At 38.9% G+C, this 17,267-nt stretch overlaps 2 protein-coding genes across 2 annotated transcripts; one reads left to right on the top strand and one right to left on the bottom strand.

Annotated features, from left to right (window-relative positions):
* Window positions 1-390: 390 nt before the first annotated feature.
* On the bottom strand, window positions 391-4,880 carry LOC122416039 (N-alpha-acetyltransferase 30-like). Its single transcript, XM_043428705.1, has 3 exons — window positions 4,158-4,880; window positions 3,553-3,728; window positions 391-3,214 (listed from the first exon to the last, which is right to left on the bottom strand). The coding sequence occupies exons 1-3, from the start codon at window positions 4,414-4,416 to the stop codon at window positions 2,897-2,899; spliced, it is 753 nt and encodes a 250-aa protein (XP_043284640.1). The 5' UTR covers window positions 4,417-4,880; the 3' UTR covers window positions 391-2,896.
* Window positions 4,881-5,261: 381 nt separating this feature from the next.
* On the top strand, window positions 5,262-11,061 carry LOC122416081 (MPN domain-containing protein CG4751). Its single transcript, XM_043428763.1, has 8 exons — window positions 5,262-5,427; window positions 5,853-5,986; window positions 6,055-6,224; window positions 6,418-6,666; window positions 6,887-7,047; window positions 7,134-7,223; window positions 7,620-8,687; window positions 8,944-11,061. The coding sequence occupies exons 1-7, from the start codon at window positions 5,401-5,403 to the stop codon at window positions 8,676-8,678; spliced, it is 1,890 nt and encodes a 629-aa protein (XP_043284698.1). The 5' UTR covers window positions 5,262-5,400; the 3' UTR covers window positions 8,679-8,687; window positions 8,944-11,061.
* The last annotated feature ends 6,206 nt before the right edge of the window (window positions 11,062-17,267 follow it).

Genomic DNA, 17,267 nt, shown 5'->3' with positions numbered 1-17,267 from the left:
ACATAAAATAATTATACTGTATTGTCACAAAGAAAAAACAGGCACGTGTTGCCATGGCCATCAAAAGTAAGGAAAATATGGAGCATCTGCGCAGACGACGAAGGCGGCAACAATACTTCCATCATTTCTGGAAGAAATGAAAACGCAATTCACGATCAAATATCTGTACGAAATATAGAACCTAGTTCAGGCTTCTCGAATGATTGGCATCTATATTCAAGCATTGGAATTCTTCGCGCCAGATGAGAGACTTGGAACACGGAGTTTGAATATTTTTACAGCAATAAACAAACCGTTGGCGTTTAAAAACATTTACGGGCTTTTATTAACATTTGTTTGTTTTTTTCTTTTTTTTAAATATTTTAATAATTATTACATTACGATTTGTCATTATGTTTTCTCCATTTTTGTGTTTATTTTTTATACAAATGTCGACATAACGGGTAAGACGCGGTAAATGTTTATCGATATTTTTCGTCGCTCGTTCCTGCAAGACGTTATTCCCCAAACTGTTCGACATAAAAACAAATAAAATATAAGAAAGAAGAAAATTGTTCTTTGATGTTTGTTTTCTTCAAAATAACACGCTCATCTTTGAGTTCGTTACAACATTTCAAATAATTTATTCACCCAGCATCTGTTTACGCAACGCTTCAGTAATCACGTACACCGTCATGGCGAAGAAGATGAAAAATGGAGAGGGAGCGAGGAGAATTTGCTTCGTTTTTTTTTTTCATTGAATTCATAACTAATCGGTTGTGAACACCGGGATATTATCGAACAATGCGATAATGTTTATTTTCGTTTGATTATTAATCATCTTGGATCCACCTGAAAATTGTGTTCCATCGTTTCACCGTGTTTATTCCTCGTTTTTTCATTCACGTTGCAATAATATATTTGTACAATATCCCGACAGTTTGTCCGAGTTTAAATAAGCAACGATAGAATTGATCGCATCATACTTTCGTGTCCCGGCGAGATGTGACGCCCGCAGTCACAAACATCTCTAGATTCTGCTCGATTCCATTAATTTCTTTGTATCTTTCATATAATTTGTGCATGCCGAGTATCTCGGGCTTGACGATCAATGCAATCAAATCTGAGTTTCATTCGGCGTGGAAAGTTGAACACCGTTTTCTAATCGGCGCCCCTTCTGACGAGTGATACATGTTTCTTCGTGCTTTTTGTTATCGGACTATTATTTCGGATGCTGTCGGTAGCGCTGGCGGAAAATGCCGAGGAAGAATATTGCGGAGAACTTATTTTACCACAAAATAGTCCCCAACCCCGTTCTCCTTCTACTTTCAATAGTTTGGCCACGCTAGCTGATCGAAACTTGGATTGCTCGGGCAATGTTCCGGGTTCCGAGACGTTCTTGGGGCCAGCACGCCAAATAAAGAAACATTTCGTCGACGACTTTTCTGAGGAAAGTTTTTCCTCCACAAAAAGGTCTGATCTGTATTTCCTTCTATTTCTAACCGTTTCTGCAGAATCTCAGTGCACCGAGTCAACTCCAAGAGCGATTCTCACTCATCAGAAGAGAATCAGACCGAAAAAGGGTGGAAACTCTGTTATTCGCAATTCGATTGTTAACTCAAGCTTGTCAGGATAAACATCGAGCCTCGAGATCGTGTATGTACGTTGAAACATTCCGTTCGTGGGGAAACGCTCGAGAAAATTTATTGAAAAATTTGAAGGACGAATGTGCCAAGGAAACTCAGATGGACGATTTTTCAGATTGTCAGTCCCTTACGCAGAAAAGATTTATGTGAACATGGGGATAGTATTAAAACAATTGAAATTTTTTAGTTTTTCTAAGGCTCGATATTAACGATATTTCGAATGGAAAATCCCAATGTACATTCACGCATACATAAATATCAATCGATATATACATGCAATATAATATTTATATAATTCATAATGTATATAAATTTTCAAGCTGTGATCGATCGTAATTTACGAACTTAAACTTTACTACGAAAGTAATTATCCCCACGTGGAATATTTTCTTTATTTAACTCGTCTCGAAGAGTGTCAGTGAACTAGGAAATTACCGCAATGCTTTCAAAGATCTTCGTTCAAACTTTCGTCGGGGAAAAAGTTTGCATCGGGATTGCATGATTTGTTGAACGCTTTGGAGTCAACAAGTACGGATCAACAATTAAGTGTTTAGCAATGCGCCGAAACCTTTCAGTGTTTCGGAAATTTTGAATTCTCTTCCCCACAGAGAAAGTTTAAATCAATTATAGAAAAACAAATTTTCCTGATAAGAATTGAACTTCCATCCTGCTCTTAATGACACTTGCAGAATTACTGAAAATGGATATCAATGGAAATAGTTAGTGATTATTGAAATTCAGTTACAAAATGAGCAGTTAGCTGGGCAAGAATTTAGCTGAAGAAAACAAAGATGAGCTCATATTCAAGGTTTTCAGTTTAATCAATTTTTCAACATAATTCCGGATAAATTTATCGAAAATATGAAGAAATACACATTTGCCATCACCGAATACCGTTACTCCGATAAACCATGTTTTGTTGAAGAAAATATACTAAAACATTTTCAAACAAAATTTGCCCTCCCAAACCTCGGGCCGGCCGTGACGTGTTAGATATATTTTTTTCCAGTTACTTTTTTTTTGTTTTTTTTTTCCCTTAATGCCGTTGAAACGCAACGATTTTTTTGTTGCTCCATTGTGTTTTTCATTTGTGCGCACGTTTGGGATAAATTCTTCGGTAATAAAGTCTCTAACGTTCGTTTATGGATATCAAAGAATCGAATTCCAGCGCGTACGTTGATGTACAAATATCGATATACACTGACGCACACGCTAATCCAACTTTCGCGAAATTATTTAAGTTCCTATTGGCATGAACACGCAGACAAATTTCATCTGAGCCAAAGCTTCAGTCGTAAGGCATCAACGCCATTTAAATAGTAACGGAAGAGTCGTTTGTCACGAACGAAGCCAAGATTCTCGTAAAGTTTCAACGCTGGTCGGTTCGTTATCTCCGTTTCAAGGACGACCTCATCCGCATCATCCTCAACCATTACTTTTATCGCTCTTCTCACGAGATTTGAACCGATTTTGCGTTTACGGTATTTCACGTCCACAGCCAACATTGCAATGTACCCACGTTTTATCACTTTCCTATGAATGTCCAGTTTGCAAACAATTGCACCGACGCACTCGTTCTCGTGCATTGCCTTGAATTTTCGGACAATATAAAAAACGGATTAGTACGATTTCTTTCAAATTTTTTTATTCTTAAAGCTAATCCTCCAAGAAATCTGAGCAATATTCAATTATTGACGCAGAAAATAAACTATTTGAAAGATTTTTTGCATTTTTATATATTGTAATTGTAAAAATAAAACTACATCAATAAAATTTTTTCTAGTTTTGTTACTACATAAAGCTTCTTTCTTGAAGAGAATTGAAATATTATATTTATCCTTATGGATTGAGACATGATAAATATAAAATAGGAAAAATATAGACGGAAGGATTATTAAGAAAGAAGAATTGATGACATTGAACTTACCAGAAAACACAGTTTGGGCCAATTATGAATAAAATATCTATAAGTGTAAATAGAGTACGGTTCGCTCAGGTCTTTCTGTATTAATTTCATAATATTAGGCATCTGCAACTCGCTCGTGTAGCTGACATATCGAATGTCAGCATCTTCATTTTCCGTACACGAAGACTTTGTCTTTTCTGTAAAGTAATTGAAACAATGAAAAAATAAAACAAGTGAAGTTGGGGTTTGTAGGGCAAAAATAGAAATTGTTCTTTCAATTCAAAGCTTCCTTCTTTAATTTGCCAGACTTTTTCTAATTACCTTCTTGCCGTTAAAAAAAAAAGAATTAAATTTTTATGACAATTCAACAGATGAGCATTTGACAGAGTTTGCAAAGTGAATACTGCATTATTTCGTTAGGTTTAACGTTAATGTTAAATGAACCTCGGTATAAATTTTAAATCACCGGTGGCATCCTAGGAGAAAATGTTGGTTTTTATACTTTGCTCGTCAGTGTTTCATGGAGACACTGCCATTACATAAATATTGGCTTAAATTGGGATAACATTATTGACTTGGGAATCCGTACGGTTTATCGTTTAATCGAAATATTCTCATTCCCTTACCCAATTGGTTTAAGTGACTAGTTTCCTCATTTGAAGGTTGCGCCGCCAGGTTATTAGTTTCTGGGTTTCTCTGAGGCGATTCGCAAACACCGTTGACCTGATGCAAGCCATTGATTCGTGGTTCTTCGTCCTGCGGTTGTGGACTTAGCCTTGACACAATATCCAATGTGCCAATATCAGGGACACTTCCCATACCCGTTTTGATATCGATTTTCGTTCTTGTGACATCGTCTTCATCATACAATATCGAGTTCTCCATTTTTTTTGAGAAAATAGTACTTTCTCTTTCTCTTTAAAATAATGTCAAAATCAAATGGTTTCGTTTTTCGAAATATTTTCAACGAGGACACAACACCGAATCTTTAAAATGTCTGATACAAAAGTATGAGAAGACACGCTGTAGTATTTTCCACCTGAGTCTCCTTTAGATCGAAATAAAAAAACTCCGTTTCTTTCGTCTTCTGTGTCTCGAACGTATACCTACGAGCGAGAAACTTTAAAGCCACGACTTGCGACATACGCGTTCAACATCTAAAACGTCCGTTTTTTCAATCGAATTTTCATTATTAACGAATTATCCTAGGCACTGCGGACTGAGGAAAATTCTTTCGTTTTTTTTCCTCCGTTCGTTTTTTTTTATCTCAAAATATAGACATCCGACGTGAACCGCTGTGAACCACGGACACCATATTAGATATTAGATTTTTTTTTTCTCCATCCAAAAACCCGAGCAAACCCGAGACTCGAGAAACTGCAAACCACAAACTATGCTATTCGTATGTAACTTCGTGTAATTCACACCCGTACCGCTAGGGGGAAAAGAGTGTCGGTTGGTTCGATTGAATGCCAATTCGCATATTTCTATAAAGAAGACTTTTTTGAAAAAAATACAAGTTCTAAATGATTTATCGATTTACAAAAAAGACAATTCTTTATGATGGAATGTCAAAGAGCTTTTTCGTTGTTTTCTCTTTTTTTCTTATAAAATATTTTCTTTTAAAACTGTTTTTTCAATTTAAAAAAGGCGCCATTTTTATCTTGATTAACGACTGACGAATGAGCGAATTCCTTTCATCAACAAAACTCCGCCAACCACAACCCCAACAACCTCTCTACGTGCCTGTCAAATAACATTAATTTCAAGGTTATGTTTTGTGCTTTTTTGTTTTCCGGCGTCCTTTCTTCAAGGAGCATCTTTATATTTTTCGTATGATAAAAAGACTCTCAATAAATCATCGAATTAATGATGACGAGTACAGCAATGTTCCCTGTAAGATTATATTTATTTGATTCACTGTACTTAAATACTACAATATTGACAAATTTCCACTCTACGATTATTTACTGTGAACTTTTGTGTCGTGACTTTCATTACTACAAACAAACATAAAGATTAGGAAAACAATATAGAAAACGAAAATTTATAAATTTATGAAAAAAATAGATGGAAAATCATTTTTCAAAATTTACACTACAAAAATTTGTTTACAATGTCAATGGCAAAAATCGTGATAAAGAATTAAGAAGAACAGTAATAGAATATTGAAAACAATCCAATAAAAAATGATAGAATTGAGTTCAACTAGATTAATATTGAATGAATCAAAATTCTGACCAGATAATGTAATCATTAATTGTAAATATTTTTAAGTGACGTATTTGAAGTGTTTGAAGTATTTCAAATTTTGGTTTTAGCCGCCAAAAGTGGATACTGCAGATGCATCCAGCGAAACAGTAGAGGAAGTTTTTACAGCAGTGCCGACAAATGCCACAACAGTAGTTAGAGTACCTGTGAAACATGCCAACTTAGGAATACGAAGTCATGCAATGTGCGAACAGAATAAATGAACTTTCTATCTTTTGTATAAGCCGGTTTTTAATTTTTTTGTATTCTCAGGGATATGAGTACTATGGTTGAATTAACGTCGTTCAGCACACTTGGAAAGATTCAACCATTTTTAGTTACCATATCAACAAGCGCAGCTGTCGTCGTTGACCTCCATTGCCACCTCATGGACAAAGAAGTTTGCGGCTATCTCGGTGGCCATTGGGATATTAATGCTCATAGTAAGCATGTCAAGTTAGTTGTGACAAATTTTTCAGAATCACAAAATTTCGTATACGCTCATTGTCATGTTTTTAATATTCTCTTCTTTGAGAACTGCGGAGACTATTTGTTGCTGTTTTTTCCTATAGCATCTAGAATTTTCGATAGTATCAATATATTTTGATTGAATTAACAAAATCAATTTTGTTACAGATCTGGCGATCACAAGTGCATTTCCTTGTCGTTATGCAGGCAAGGACAAAACGTCAGCAAATATGGTTGAAGCTGAAATATCAAAAGCTATGGAATGGCAGAGAGTCACTTTGGTTGGCTGGTACCATTCTCATCCACGTTCTCACGCTTCCCCATCGTTGCGAGATGTTGATTCCCAATTAGATTATCAAATTAGAATGAAAGGGCCCAGTGACAATGGTTATACACCTTGCATTGGTTTAATTTGTTGTAAGTTTGAATTTAAGTTTTACGAGATTCACGAATTTTTGTTGCACTTCTAGAGCAATTTTACAAGTGAAAACTTTGAATTTAATTATTTTACATTCATTTTTTTTCATGGAAAATTATTTTACAATTTGTGTTTTGTTTTGTGGAAGATGAAAGAACAATCGACGTTTTCAAAGTATATTTGACAAGACTTACGAAAAATAAAAATTTGTTTTTCCAGCACCTTATAACGCCGATGGCAATTGCTATGAATCGAATTTTAACGTTTTCTGGTCAATGCCACCGCCTGAAAATCGACCTCACGAGTACCCACGTCCTATGCTTCTAAGTTACACATTAGCACAAGAACCCTTTATATCTCAAGACGGGCTCGACGAAATCGTAAGTAATACCTAAATATATCAACATTAATGACACCAGATTCTATTGATAGATCAATAATTTCTAATTATTAACATTTGTTGCAGAAAAAATGTATTGATTACTACAGGAGCGAGGGTGGCATTGATTTTCGAACAAATTTTAATCCAACAACTACTTATTTGGAGAGACTTAAGGTGATTGATTTTCATACCTCTTCAGGAATCATGAAAACTGGCTAAATAGTTTTGTAACGCTTTTCATCAAGGTTTTTCATTATGAAATATCAATTGATGTTGGAAGATAAACGTTATTTTTTATCGCGAATACTGCTAAAAAGTTGATACAAAAATTCTTCTCCATCGATATCGATAACAATAAATATTTCATTAGGGAACCGGTTGATCTTAAAAATTACTGATCTAAAATTCATGTCCATCATTCGTAACATTGTTCCTTTTCCAATGCTTCGTCAATTTTTTTTGATATTTTCATTTCGACTCCCCCCCCCCCCCCTCTCTGCGTATAAAACTGATCGGTCAGTATAAAATAATGAAACATGATTATTTATAATATTTCTTTGTAAATTACAGAATTCTTTAGCATCTAAACTTCCTGGGCCAAATCGTACGAACGGTTCGTACTGGGATATAATCCGAGAAATGATATGTCCCGGCCTAGAGCCTCCGGAACCACCACCGGAGGGTTTCGTAGCGGTGCAATTTCCACAATTGGGTATATCGGAAGCGATGGCCCAAGCCGGGGGCGTTCTTCCTCCAAATAACGTGTTCCTTGCTCCTGTGAATTTCAAACCTGAAAATGCGATGGTTGCATCGGTGGCAAAACCGTTTGGGATTCAGCCGTCGACGTCGACGCAAAACAATTGCAACAAAAAAGAAATTACCGAGGTGACGGCGAGCAGTCCTTTACAAATGAAGGATTCTCGAGGGTGCATGGGAAAGATGAATCGTCCGGAAATAATTCCAACCTTCCGTTCAGGAGAATTGACGGTCTCGGTGAAAAATGCAAAAATGGATTTCGAACCGTCGCCAACAGATTTTACAAAACTGGCGACACCTCTGACCGCCGAAGCATTGAACAATATGCGTTCGAATTTACCAGCTGATTTTCCATTGGCCGATCTTTCCCAGCCGATAACCGGTATCCCGGATTTAAGCAAACTGACGAGCTTCACACCCGCTGATTTGGCCAAACTGTCTGGTTTCTCTTTGAGTGAATTCACGAAAGCTTCTTCGACGGCGTACGCCCGTAACATCGCCAATCTTTTCGGTCCAATCGGCAAATGTCCACCGACTGACTTGACGATATGCAACGAGCGTAAAATGAGCGAATTCATATCTGAACCATCGATGCCAAGTAATTATTCAAGCTCCCAACCGACGGAAATGACGGGCAGATCGGAAGATATGACGATGAACAGTAACAAAAAGGGAATGGACGGGAGCTTGGAGCTAACCAAACCAAATCGTCCGACGACCGATTTTACTACCGCCGAAGAACTCTCGATATCGAGCGTTCGACCAGATTTCGGCGCTATGCTGGACATGACGACGAACTTGAAAAAACAACAGCAGTCACAGATGCTCAATGATTCTGGAGAATCTCTGAACCTTTCTAAGGATCGACAGTAATGATAGCAGGTCACTACCACTTTACAAATGTCTATAAGAACTAGTATCAGTTCCCTGGGTCTCTGGATTCATATTTTTTGCCTTTCTCGTTTTAACATCATTTTTATAATCATTGGTAGAAAGCTCAAAGTTAAAAAGAGTCATTTTCAAATTAAGAACAGCTGAGAATTGGCCCGGGTCCCAGTGATCTATAGATAGCGATCTACGCTCAAATAACGGTGAAAAAAGGCATGAATTTGGTATAAATGTCTCGTATCTTTCCCAGGAACATCCGGCAAGACAAGGGTGAGGCTAGAAAAATTGTTTTTCTTCAAAGTCTGAAGGACCTTTGTCAAGGATCTGTGAGCGACCTTGAGGAAGGATCGGGGATAGGATCGACGACCCGAAGTGAGTGTTGCAGGAGTACAAAGAGGGCGAGAGAGAGATAGAGAGAGAGAGAGAAGGAGACGAAAACTTGAGGACGCAGCCAAGTTGTCTTTTTCACGACGTAACGCATCGGAGAGAAAGATAGAGTAGAATTTTTCACCTGACGTCACGTTCGCATCGAGATACGTGACTGTGAGTTGGAAGGGTTTTTTTTATTCGTCTCCATATACGCTTGTGTTATTCGCAGGGACAGAGCGAGGGAGGGAGAGAGAAAGAAAAGTATCGAGTTGGCGGGAGAGCGGTTTGTAGAGAGAGATTCGAGCCTGAAGTCTTCGTGGGTTCCTTCAAGGAGGCAAGAGAAAGAGTGTAAGAAAGAGAGAGGGAGAGCCGCGAGGCCTCGAGCGAGTCGCGAGAGGCTCTTGTGAAAGTAACGTGGGTACGCGGGAATATACGAAGAAATACAACCAAGAGAGAAAGAGGGAGAGAGATAGAGAGAGTATAGTAGTAATAAACTTAGAGGAAGGAGGAGGAGGAGGAGGAGGGGGAGAGTTTTAAAAAGTTTGCCTTCTACTCGTTGTGCTGGATCGGACAGTCGTGTTTTAACTTCGTCCTCCTCCTCCACGGCTTTCACCTCGGCGGCTTTCTTGTGACTGCCGTTTTAAACAAGAAAGGAGCATAAAAAAAACTTCGCGTTTTTCGCTGTCAAAGGATTAGTTTGACAAACGATTGACAAAGCAACGAACATGGTGTCGCCCTTTTCATTCCGTTTATAAATGGCTTTTGTGACAAAGGTGATTACGATTAGTGCAAAACTACCCTCGAGGAATACACGTGAAATAAGCAGGAGTGAAAACGAAGCGATTCGCAGGGGGGTCGCTATGACCCCTTGATTCGAATTTTTATATTCTCCTGGGCTCTCTCGCACTCTTAATTCCAACACACACACACACACATTGGAAAGAGAGAGCGAGAGAAAGAGAGAAAGCAACCGTAACAGCAGGTAAGCAAACCTCGGATTTTCTTTCACGTGTGTCAGCCCCACTTGAACGTGAATAACGATCAAAACCACCACTAGCAACGGATATCAATCGAGGACAAATTTAAAACTCTCGTTTCACCGTTATCCGAACATCGAATTCTATCATGTTTTTTCTTTCTTTCGTCGATCCAACTGCGTTTCAAATACCGATCGACTTAAAAGTCAATGCGAGAATCAAGTATTATTATGAAGAAGCGTGACTGGAAAAGGGGGAAATATGTAATGAAATTCGCATCGTTTTAATGCCCTAATGAATTCCTTTATTATTGTGTCTTCGGTTTTGAGCATATGTAGGATAAGAAAAAGTTTCATCTTTTTAACCTTTCCCCCCCAAGCCCTGTAATCGCAGTAAAACTTCGAGAATTTACTGGAGAAATAACAAATCAATATTGAGGTCAATCATTTTTTTTTGGACTATGCAGAAGTCTAACTTTACTTTTTCAACGAGAAAACATAATCAGTTTGAAGAATTTACGAATCTTCATAACTTGACAAATTGTAAATGAATAGTAATATTAATAAATTTCAGTGCAATTACACTTAAAAATTTCAATTCTCAAAGACCCCGGAGAAATCGGTGTCGAGCCAAAATGAAAAATTCCCGAAATTTCTATCAATTGACAAACAGCCACGAAGTAATAGACCAATAACGATCATCGCATTCGAATGATGCAAGTTTTTATAGAATAAATATTGTACGAATATTGAAATCTTCGTAAAGCAGAATTTGTCGAATAAACTGATTAAAAATTGTAAGATTTTTTGCGAAAATCTGCGAATGCGATATTCGCATTGAGATTTCTTGTGTTTTTTATATGAATGTTTGTCTGTTTTTTTTTTCCTTTTTTTTTTTATATTATCAATGTGTGAGAATGATCGCGTGAATAGTACGACCCCAATTACACGATCAACTTATTTATGGTATCGCGAAAGAAAGCGTGCGAATTGTTTCGATAAAAAATAGTCTTTGTACTCGTAGCATATTGTGTTTTTCTTCTTCCTTCTCCTCTTCGGATGATAATTATTGGAGGAATGGAAATGAGCCGAGAAATTGTAGGTGATTAAAAAAATGTTTTTCATTTCGATTTCGTTGCTTGAGGGGGGGATCCGCTATGAAAAAGTGGCTGGCACCGAGTGAATCAGTCGATTAGGAAAGGGAGATTTGTCGAGTGAGAGGTCGACGAGAAATTCTCGAATTTAAGTGTCGAAATCTTGTTCTCTGGCTTTTGATGAGTGAAAGGAATAAAAATATATTAAGCGCGATTGAACTAAATCGGCTCGGAAAAGCTCCCATTTTGACAACGCTTTTATCGAAATTTCGATGCACCAGTTTTTCTCCTTGTTTTTTAAATCTTTCGTTCACAGTTTTAAAAATATCTTGACACGAGAGTTGCCACCGGTTACCGTTCCGACAACCGGCACAACACCAATTTGGAGCCGATTTTAGAAAGGCCATAGCCAACGGCTACTCGGTAAATTGCTCACCGTCTCGTGAAAGGTTCACCCATAGATCACTGTAACGTGCTGGAGAAAAAAAGGAAGCGAACCGGATGGTATAAGTCGCCACGTAATCGAACCGCTACTTCGATAGCTTGGGAATTCGAAAAGTCGTTTTTCTGTCGTTCGTATAACTCGCGAGCTCCCCTAAAATATCCCGATATTCCATTGGAACGTGTTTCATTTTGGTCTTTTAAAAGGGGTCCATTTTTTCGATTTTATAACCGACCTAACAGGCCAGAAACGGGAAAAGTACAACGTGAAAATTACCGACTGGAACGCCTCTTTTGATCTGCATAAATTCCCACTCCGCTCATCGATAGCGTAAAAAACAATCGAAGGAACAGACCCGTGTTGAAAAATCGTTAGTGAAAAAATCAGTCGCTCTCGGTCCAGCGGCAATGCATTTTTTTTATCACCTCGAAACGCGAAGCTATAAAAAGTCGATTGAGAGGTAAAATTGATTTTTAGTGCGGATCGTTTTGTTAGCTGGGTTTCGCGTTGAATTTATTTTCATTTTGGTCCTCGCTTCGCATCACGGACACGGAACGCGAAGTTGAACAATATGTGGTTGCGAAATTGATCGTCCCTACAGATCGAGGCTGAAGCAGCTGTTGAATAAACTTCTTTCCATCGCCAGCCACGCCGAGAAAACGAGACGGTAAATATTCGATGCGTGTATCGCACTCGCGTTGCTGATCGTTGTTGTTGTTGTTGCTGTCATTATTTTCGTCGCCGTTTCTCTCTTTCTTGTTGTTACATCGGAATTAAAATGTAGACCAGTTTCGAACGTGATACTACACGCCACCACTGGAAATCATGAAAACAGTTCTTTCTCGTCGGAGTTATTTAGCCGAGCCAAGAAAGTTTCGAGCGTGTACTTGTGCACGCTTCACTTGGACTTGTTTATTATCCGAGCTACTAGAGCGTCATGTGAAATCAACGAAATGCTTCGAACACCTTTACATTCTCATTTCATAATTCAAACGCAGTTGCAACGTTCTTGTCGATCTAAGAAATTTTCCGAAAAACCCATTTCTTTATATTCTCAAGAAATTACAATAAAATTTCGGTTTTTATCGAAATTTTTCATACTTATTCACTCTAAATTTTCATTAAAGTTACAACCTTGTTTGGTTTTGTGATTTTTTAAAAACGCTCACTTCGCCGATTCGATTGCCCAAGAAACCCGCTCGATTCATCATTCATCGGCTCTTCAAAGTCGCATTGCGCACGAACAAAAAATCTAAAGTCTGTACGAAACGAAGAAAATTGCTACTCGTGAATGATAATATTCTCTGAATTCTGCCCAGGCGAGTTCTGTGAGAATTTTTTTGCAATTTCTATCGAATAAAGCCTTGAGCACACGACCATCCGACAAGGGTATTAAGTGCAACTATCGATTGCTTGAACAAACAATGAAAAGCGTTCTGATATATCGAGATATCGATGCGGATCTTAGCGCGATAAGGATAAGTTATTGATAAGGGAGCATTGATGATAACGCGTCGTTTTCACGGTCAACAAAGTCGTTGCATCGAAACTATTCTCGTTGGCAATGGTAAATAAATATTTTCAATAGAATTTGGAAAGCAACTCTGAAAACGGATGGAGCAACAAGAGAACGCAAAATCGAATGAAGACTCCATAAAGATTCAAAGTTTGAAGTCCAAAATTAATATTCAAAGTTAGAACATTGGCACGGAAGTGACCGAAATTGGCAATTAAAGTTGAGGGACGGAGTAGGAATGAAGACTGAGAGAAACGGAAGAGAGAACCGGATGCAGAATATTTATTAAGGAGGACGATCCGATTCACGGCCTCGAGGCTCAACAAACTACGAAAGAATCCGGATTGCCCCTTCCCTTATTCGTACAATAAAACGCATATTTCCTCCACGGCACATGTTTATCTCGAGGATTTTCTCACGGGACACAATCGTTACAACTATTCCATATCCGTCATGGCAGAATCACCTCTGAGTTCTCGTGTGTACAGATAAAACGTTTCCGGGAGAAATGCTCGCGATGCCTGATATGATTTTGCAACTTTGCGATTCCTTTAGCCACGTCACGAAGCCAATTATTATTTTTCCAAGTGAGCATTCCATTTTATCAATTATTTCCTGTCCCGTCCCGCCACTTTTTCTCCAATAAAATGACATTTTTTCGTCGGCACGAGTCTTCGCCTTAACAATTACGAAAGTGACCAAATTTCTCCATTTTTTAAGTAAAATTTCCTTGAATCGTTGAATTCACGGTATAAATTAACTGAAAATAAGTTTACCACATTTCTCTCTGAAATAAAATTCGGGAAGAAACGTTTCAAGAAATTCGCTTGAATTCTTCGCGCTTTGTTTCTGTACCGTTTTTACCATTATTTTTCAATCACTCTTGCCGCGTAGAATTCCAACGCGCAGACTCCTTCGCATTCGTACGAAGGAATTACTGCCAGACACGCCTGTTTCTGCTGTCCAGTCTGTGCACAGAGTTATCACAAGAGTGAGAGAGCAAGAGAGACGAGAAAAGGGAAAATGTGGAGAGGGAAAGAAAGAGCGAGCTCTTTGAAATTGTTTTGAGGGTATCGTGGCGATCAGGAAGTTGCTAAGCAGGGAACGCCTCGCGCTGTGGCAACACGCAGGACAGCAAGGACAATGCCTCGATATCTCGTACATAATGCTTTGCCACGGTTTCACGAAGAAAGCTGAATAAACCGCGAGTGTATAAGAGAGGCAAGAGCGCGGCAAGCGCTCGAGACGGATCGAGTTGTCTCTCCTTCGTTTGTTCGAAAAATTTATACCGGTCAACCTTCTCCGGTAGAAATCGAGTAGCCCCCACGAGCACGCACGAAAGATCCTGCACGATCGAGATGAACATCGAGTCAGAGCGGAATTTCGAGGTGTCGCGACCTCAGATTCAACTTTTTTACACGCACCGATTCGAATAATTATTCAACACGAAAATAAGAAAAAATTTCACGAATATCCACGGCACAAAGGAATCGCTGTCGTATTTTGCGATGTACATGCAGGCGATACAATGTTGCCATGCTAAACCATGCTAAAAACATAAAAAAATTCAAAATGCGATCAGAATTTTATAAAATTTGGTCAACATATTCTTTAGTGCCAAATTTGACAATACAAATTTTTTAAGATTTTTCTTCTGTACAGTTATCGAGTAATTGATCACTAAAGTTCACGTGTATGAGCATAGCGTTTCCATATATATAGGTATACATTCCAGGCATAAGAAATCTGCTTTAATGCGTAATTACTCGATAACTAAACAGAAGAAAATTTTGAAAAAATTTGTGCTTTCGCACTTGATGTTGAAGAACATTATCACCAAATTTGATCAATTTCTAATTATTTCGACTTTTGTATCATTCACCCTTAATACGTCGAGAGAAGTCGCGAGAAGTCCTTTCGGTCACTTTTACTCTTCGAACGAGAACTCCCTTTCTACCAGTCGTCGAATCAAATTGATCGATCTCATCAATTTTCTCGCTGTTTTTGGCGCACAATCGTCTCCCAACGTTTGCGCCAATCATTAGTTATACAGTTTAGAAAATATATCAATGAAATATAAAATGGGAGTGAAGACAGTAAAAAAAGGTGCGTCGAAGCATCCTGAAATGCATAAAATTTAGAGGAATCCGAGAATAATCGATTGGAAGTGAAAATAATTGCGTCCAAATGTGACTCTCATTGCGTCAGGGATCATTCTCGTTGTAAATACGATTATCATTTTTCTTTGTTATGTAATCGTAGAACGACATGAATCGACATGAGCTTCTCTATATTTCATTTGTTTCGAAATAGAATGACGAATTCGAAAGGGCGTTTGCACTATAAAATCAAACCTTTAACTTGGAAAAAGTGAATTTATTTAAAAAAGAGTCGAAAAGTTTTCAACCTCGCGAAATGTATTTGATCGTTCCGAAAAACTTTTTGTTCATTCGGAAAAATGTATTCTCGTCGATAAAATGATGGCGCCTGTATAACGAGAGGAAACACCCTCGAAAACGTCGACGATCGGTATCTCGTCAGCGTGGGTGCGACAGCGATGGCTGTAAATTTCGAAAATGAATATTTTCGACACGACGCGGTCCACTGCAACATCGGGAAAATATGGAGACTCAAATTTAGTTGCGGATTAAAATATTTCGTTGCACATATTCAGCCAAATTTTTTCGCTCAGGCAACAACAAAATTTCTGATATGACGAAAGAGTTGCATAGTTGCATGGAAGCACTTTGTTTTCACGTATTCGACGAAATATTAAATGAAAGGCTGTCGGTCCGTTTTTGCCATCGTCGTGCTCGCTGGGCTCGCAGAGCTTTCACGCGATCGGTAAAACCTTGTCGAAGAATTCCCAATTTCAAAAATCCGGTCAGCCAAATGATCCATCCTGGAGCAGCGACAAGAAGAAACGTGGAGCTTCGATCGCGGGGAAAACTCTACGGGGTTTGTAGACTCGAAAATATGCACAAACCGAACGCTCGTCGCAAGAGCCTCGGGCTGTCCTCGCAGCCTTGGTCAGCACGAGAATAAGTATTTCGATTTTTTTATTGAGGAACGGCCTGTCGGCAAGCCCATGGAGCGAAGCAGCACGTTCTCTTTCGTTCTCCTCGCGACAGTTCGCGTTGACTCATATTTTATGGAACACGTTTCGAAAGGATTTTCAAAATTGGCTTGAACAATTAATTTCTAGCGCGATTTGAAATTCATGAGAAATCAAACCCTGCTCGGAGAGCCTGGACCGGTAAAATGTGAAGGTGATTCGGAACCGACGACGAATAAGAGAAGCCAGACTTTTTGGCATTTGCATTTCCCCTAATTTCGTAAATTTACGCTCGCGATTTATTCCGTTTCGTGGTGCCTTGGAAGGATTCGACGCAGATTGACAGAAATTTTCACAGAAATAGAGGCAATTTATCACCGAATTAACCATCGAATATAAAACGATAAAACCAATTGATCTCGAAAAGATGAAAACAGGAATGAAGCGGAGATTAGTGCGTGGATATTCGTTCCTGGTGGTCCGCGGGGGTTTATCGATTCCTATAGAATTTCACTCAAACCCGAACTCGAGCTCGGAATGCTCTTTCGGTCATTCCACCGTTCAACGAACCGGACAGAGTGAAAAAGAGATAGAAGCGAGGATAGGAAGACAGACGAAGAGGGAAAAGCGAGAGTGCGATCGAAATGGAAGGGGTAGAAAAATGCAAAGAGCTCGAAAAGAGATGAAAACGTAGGAATTGTCGAAAGAAGCATGGAAGAGAGGGAGATGGAGATTCGTGGGTGTGGGAGAGGGAAGAGAGGGTGAAAAATTTATAGCGTCGAATGTGGAGCCTGCTCGAGGGCGGTGTTACCGACACGCTTCGAGCAGAGTTGCAGTGGACGTCCTTGCTACGTTATCTACACTCGTTCCTTTCACTTTCCAGCAAGAGACTTCTCTCGAGAGGAACCAGCCGAAGAAATAAAAAGCTTATTCCTCCCACTTTTTGCACCGGATCTCACCCCCTCCTCCGTCTCTCTCTCTCTCTCTCTCTCTCTCTCTCTCTTTGTGTCTCTGTCTCGTGAACAAAGATATCGGTGAGACGCAGTGTCCCTCTTCTCTCTTCCACCTTTTGCCATATGGAACGAAAACCCACCACGTATGCTTGACCTCTCACGAGCCCTC

The sequence above is a fragment of the Venturia canescens genome, chromosome 9 (assembly GCF_019457755.1).
Source record: "Venturia canescens isolate UGA chromosome 9, ASM1945775v1, whole genome shotgun sequence".
NCBI classification, from domain to species: Eukaryota; Metazoa; Arthropoda; class Insecta; order Hymenoptera; family Ichneumonidae; genus Venturia; species Venturia canescens.
Note: the sequence above shows the minus strand (reverse complement) of the source record. Positions and strands in the feature narration are given on the sequence as shown.

Excerpts from the sequence above, each read along its gene's own strand:
- LOC122416039 (XM_043428705.1), bottom strand. The coding sequence starts at position 4,416 with ATGGAGAACTCGATATTGTATGATGAAGACGATGTCACAAGAACGAAA. Across the intron at positions 3,729-4,157 it reads TAGTCACTTAAACCAATTGG|AAAAGACAAAGTCTTCGTGT; the intron begins GTAAGGGAATGA and ends ATTACTTTACAG. Across the intron at positions 3,215-3,552 it reads GGCCCAAACTGTGTTTTCTG|GCAATGCACGAGAACGAGTG; the intron begins GTAAGTTCAATG and ends CGAAAATTCAAG.
- LOC122416081 (XM_043428763.1), top strand. The coding sequence starts at position 5,401 with ATGATGACGAGTACAGCAATGTTCCCT. Across the intron at positions 5,987-6,054 it reads GGAATACGAAGTCATGCAAT|GGATATGAGTACTATGGTTG; the intron begins GTGCGAACAGAA and ends TTGTATTCTCAG. Across the intron at positions 6,225-6,417 it reads TTGGGATATTAATGCTCATA|ATCTGGCGATCACAAGTGCA; the intron begins GTAAGCATGTCA and ends ATTTTGTTACAG.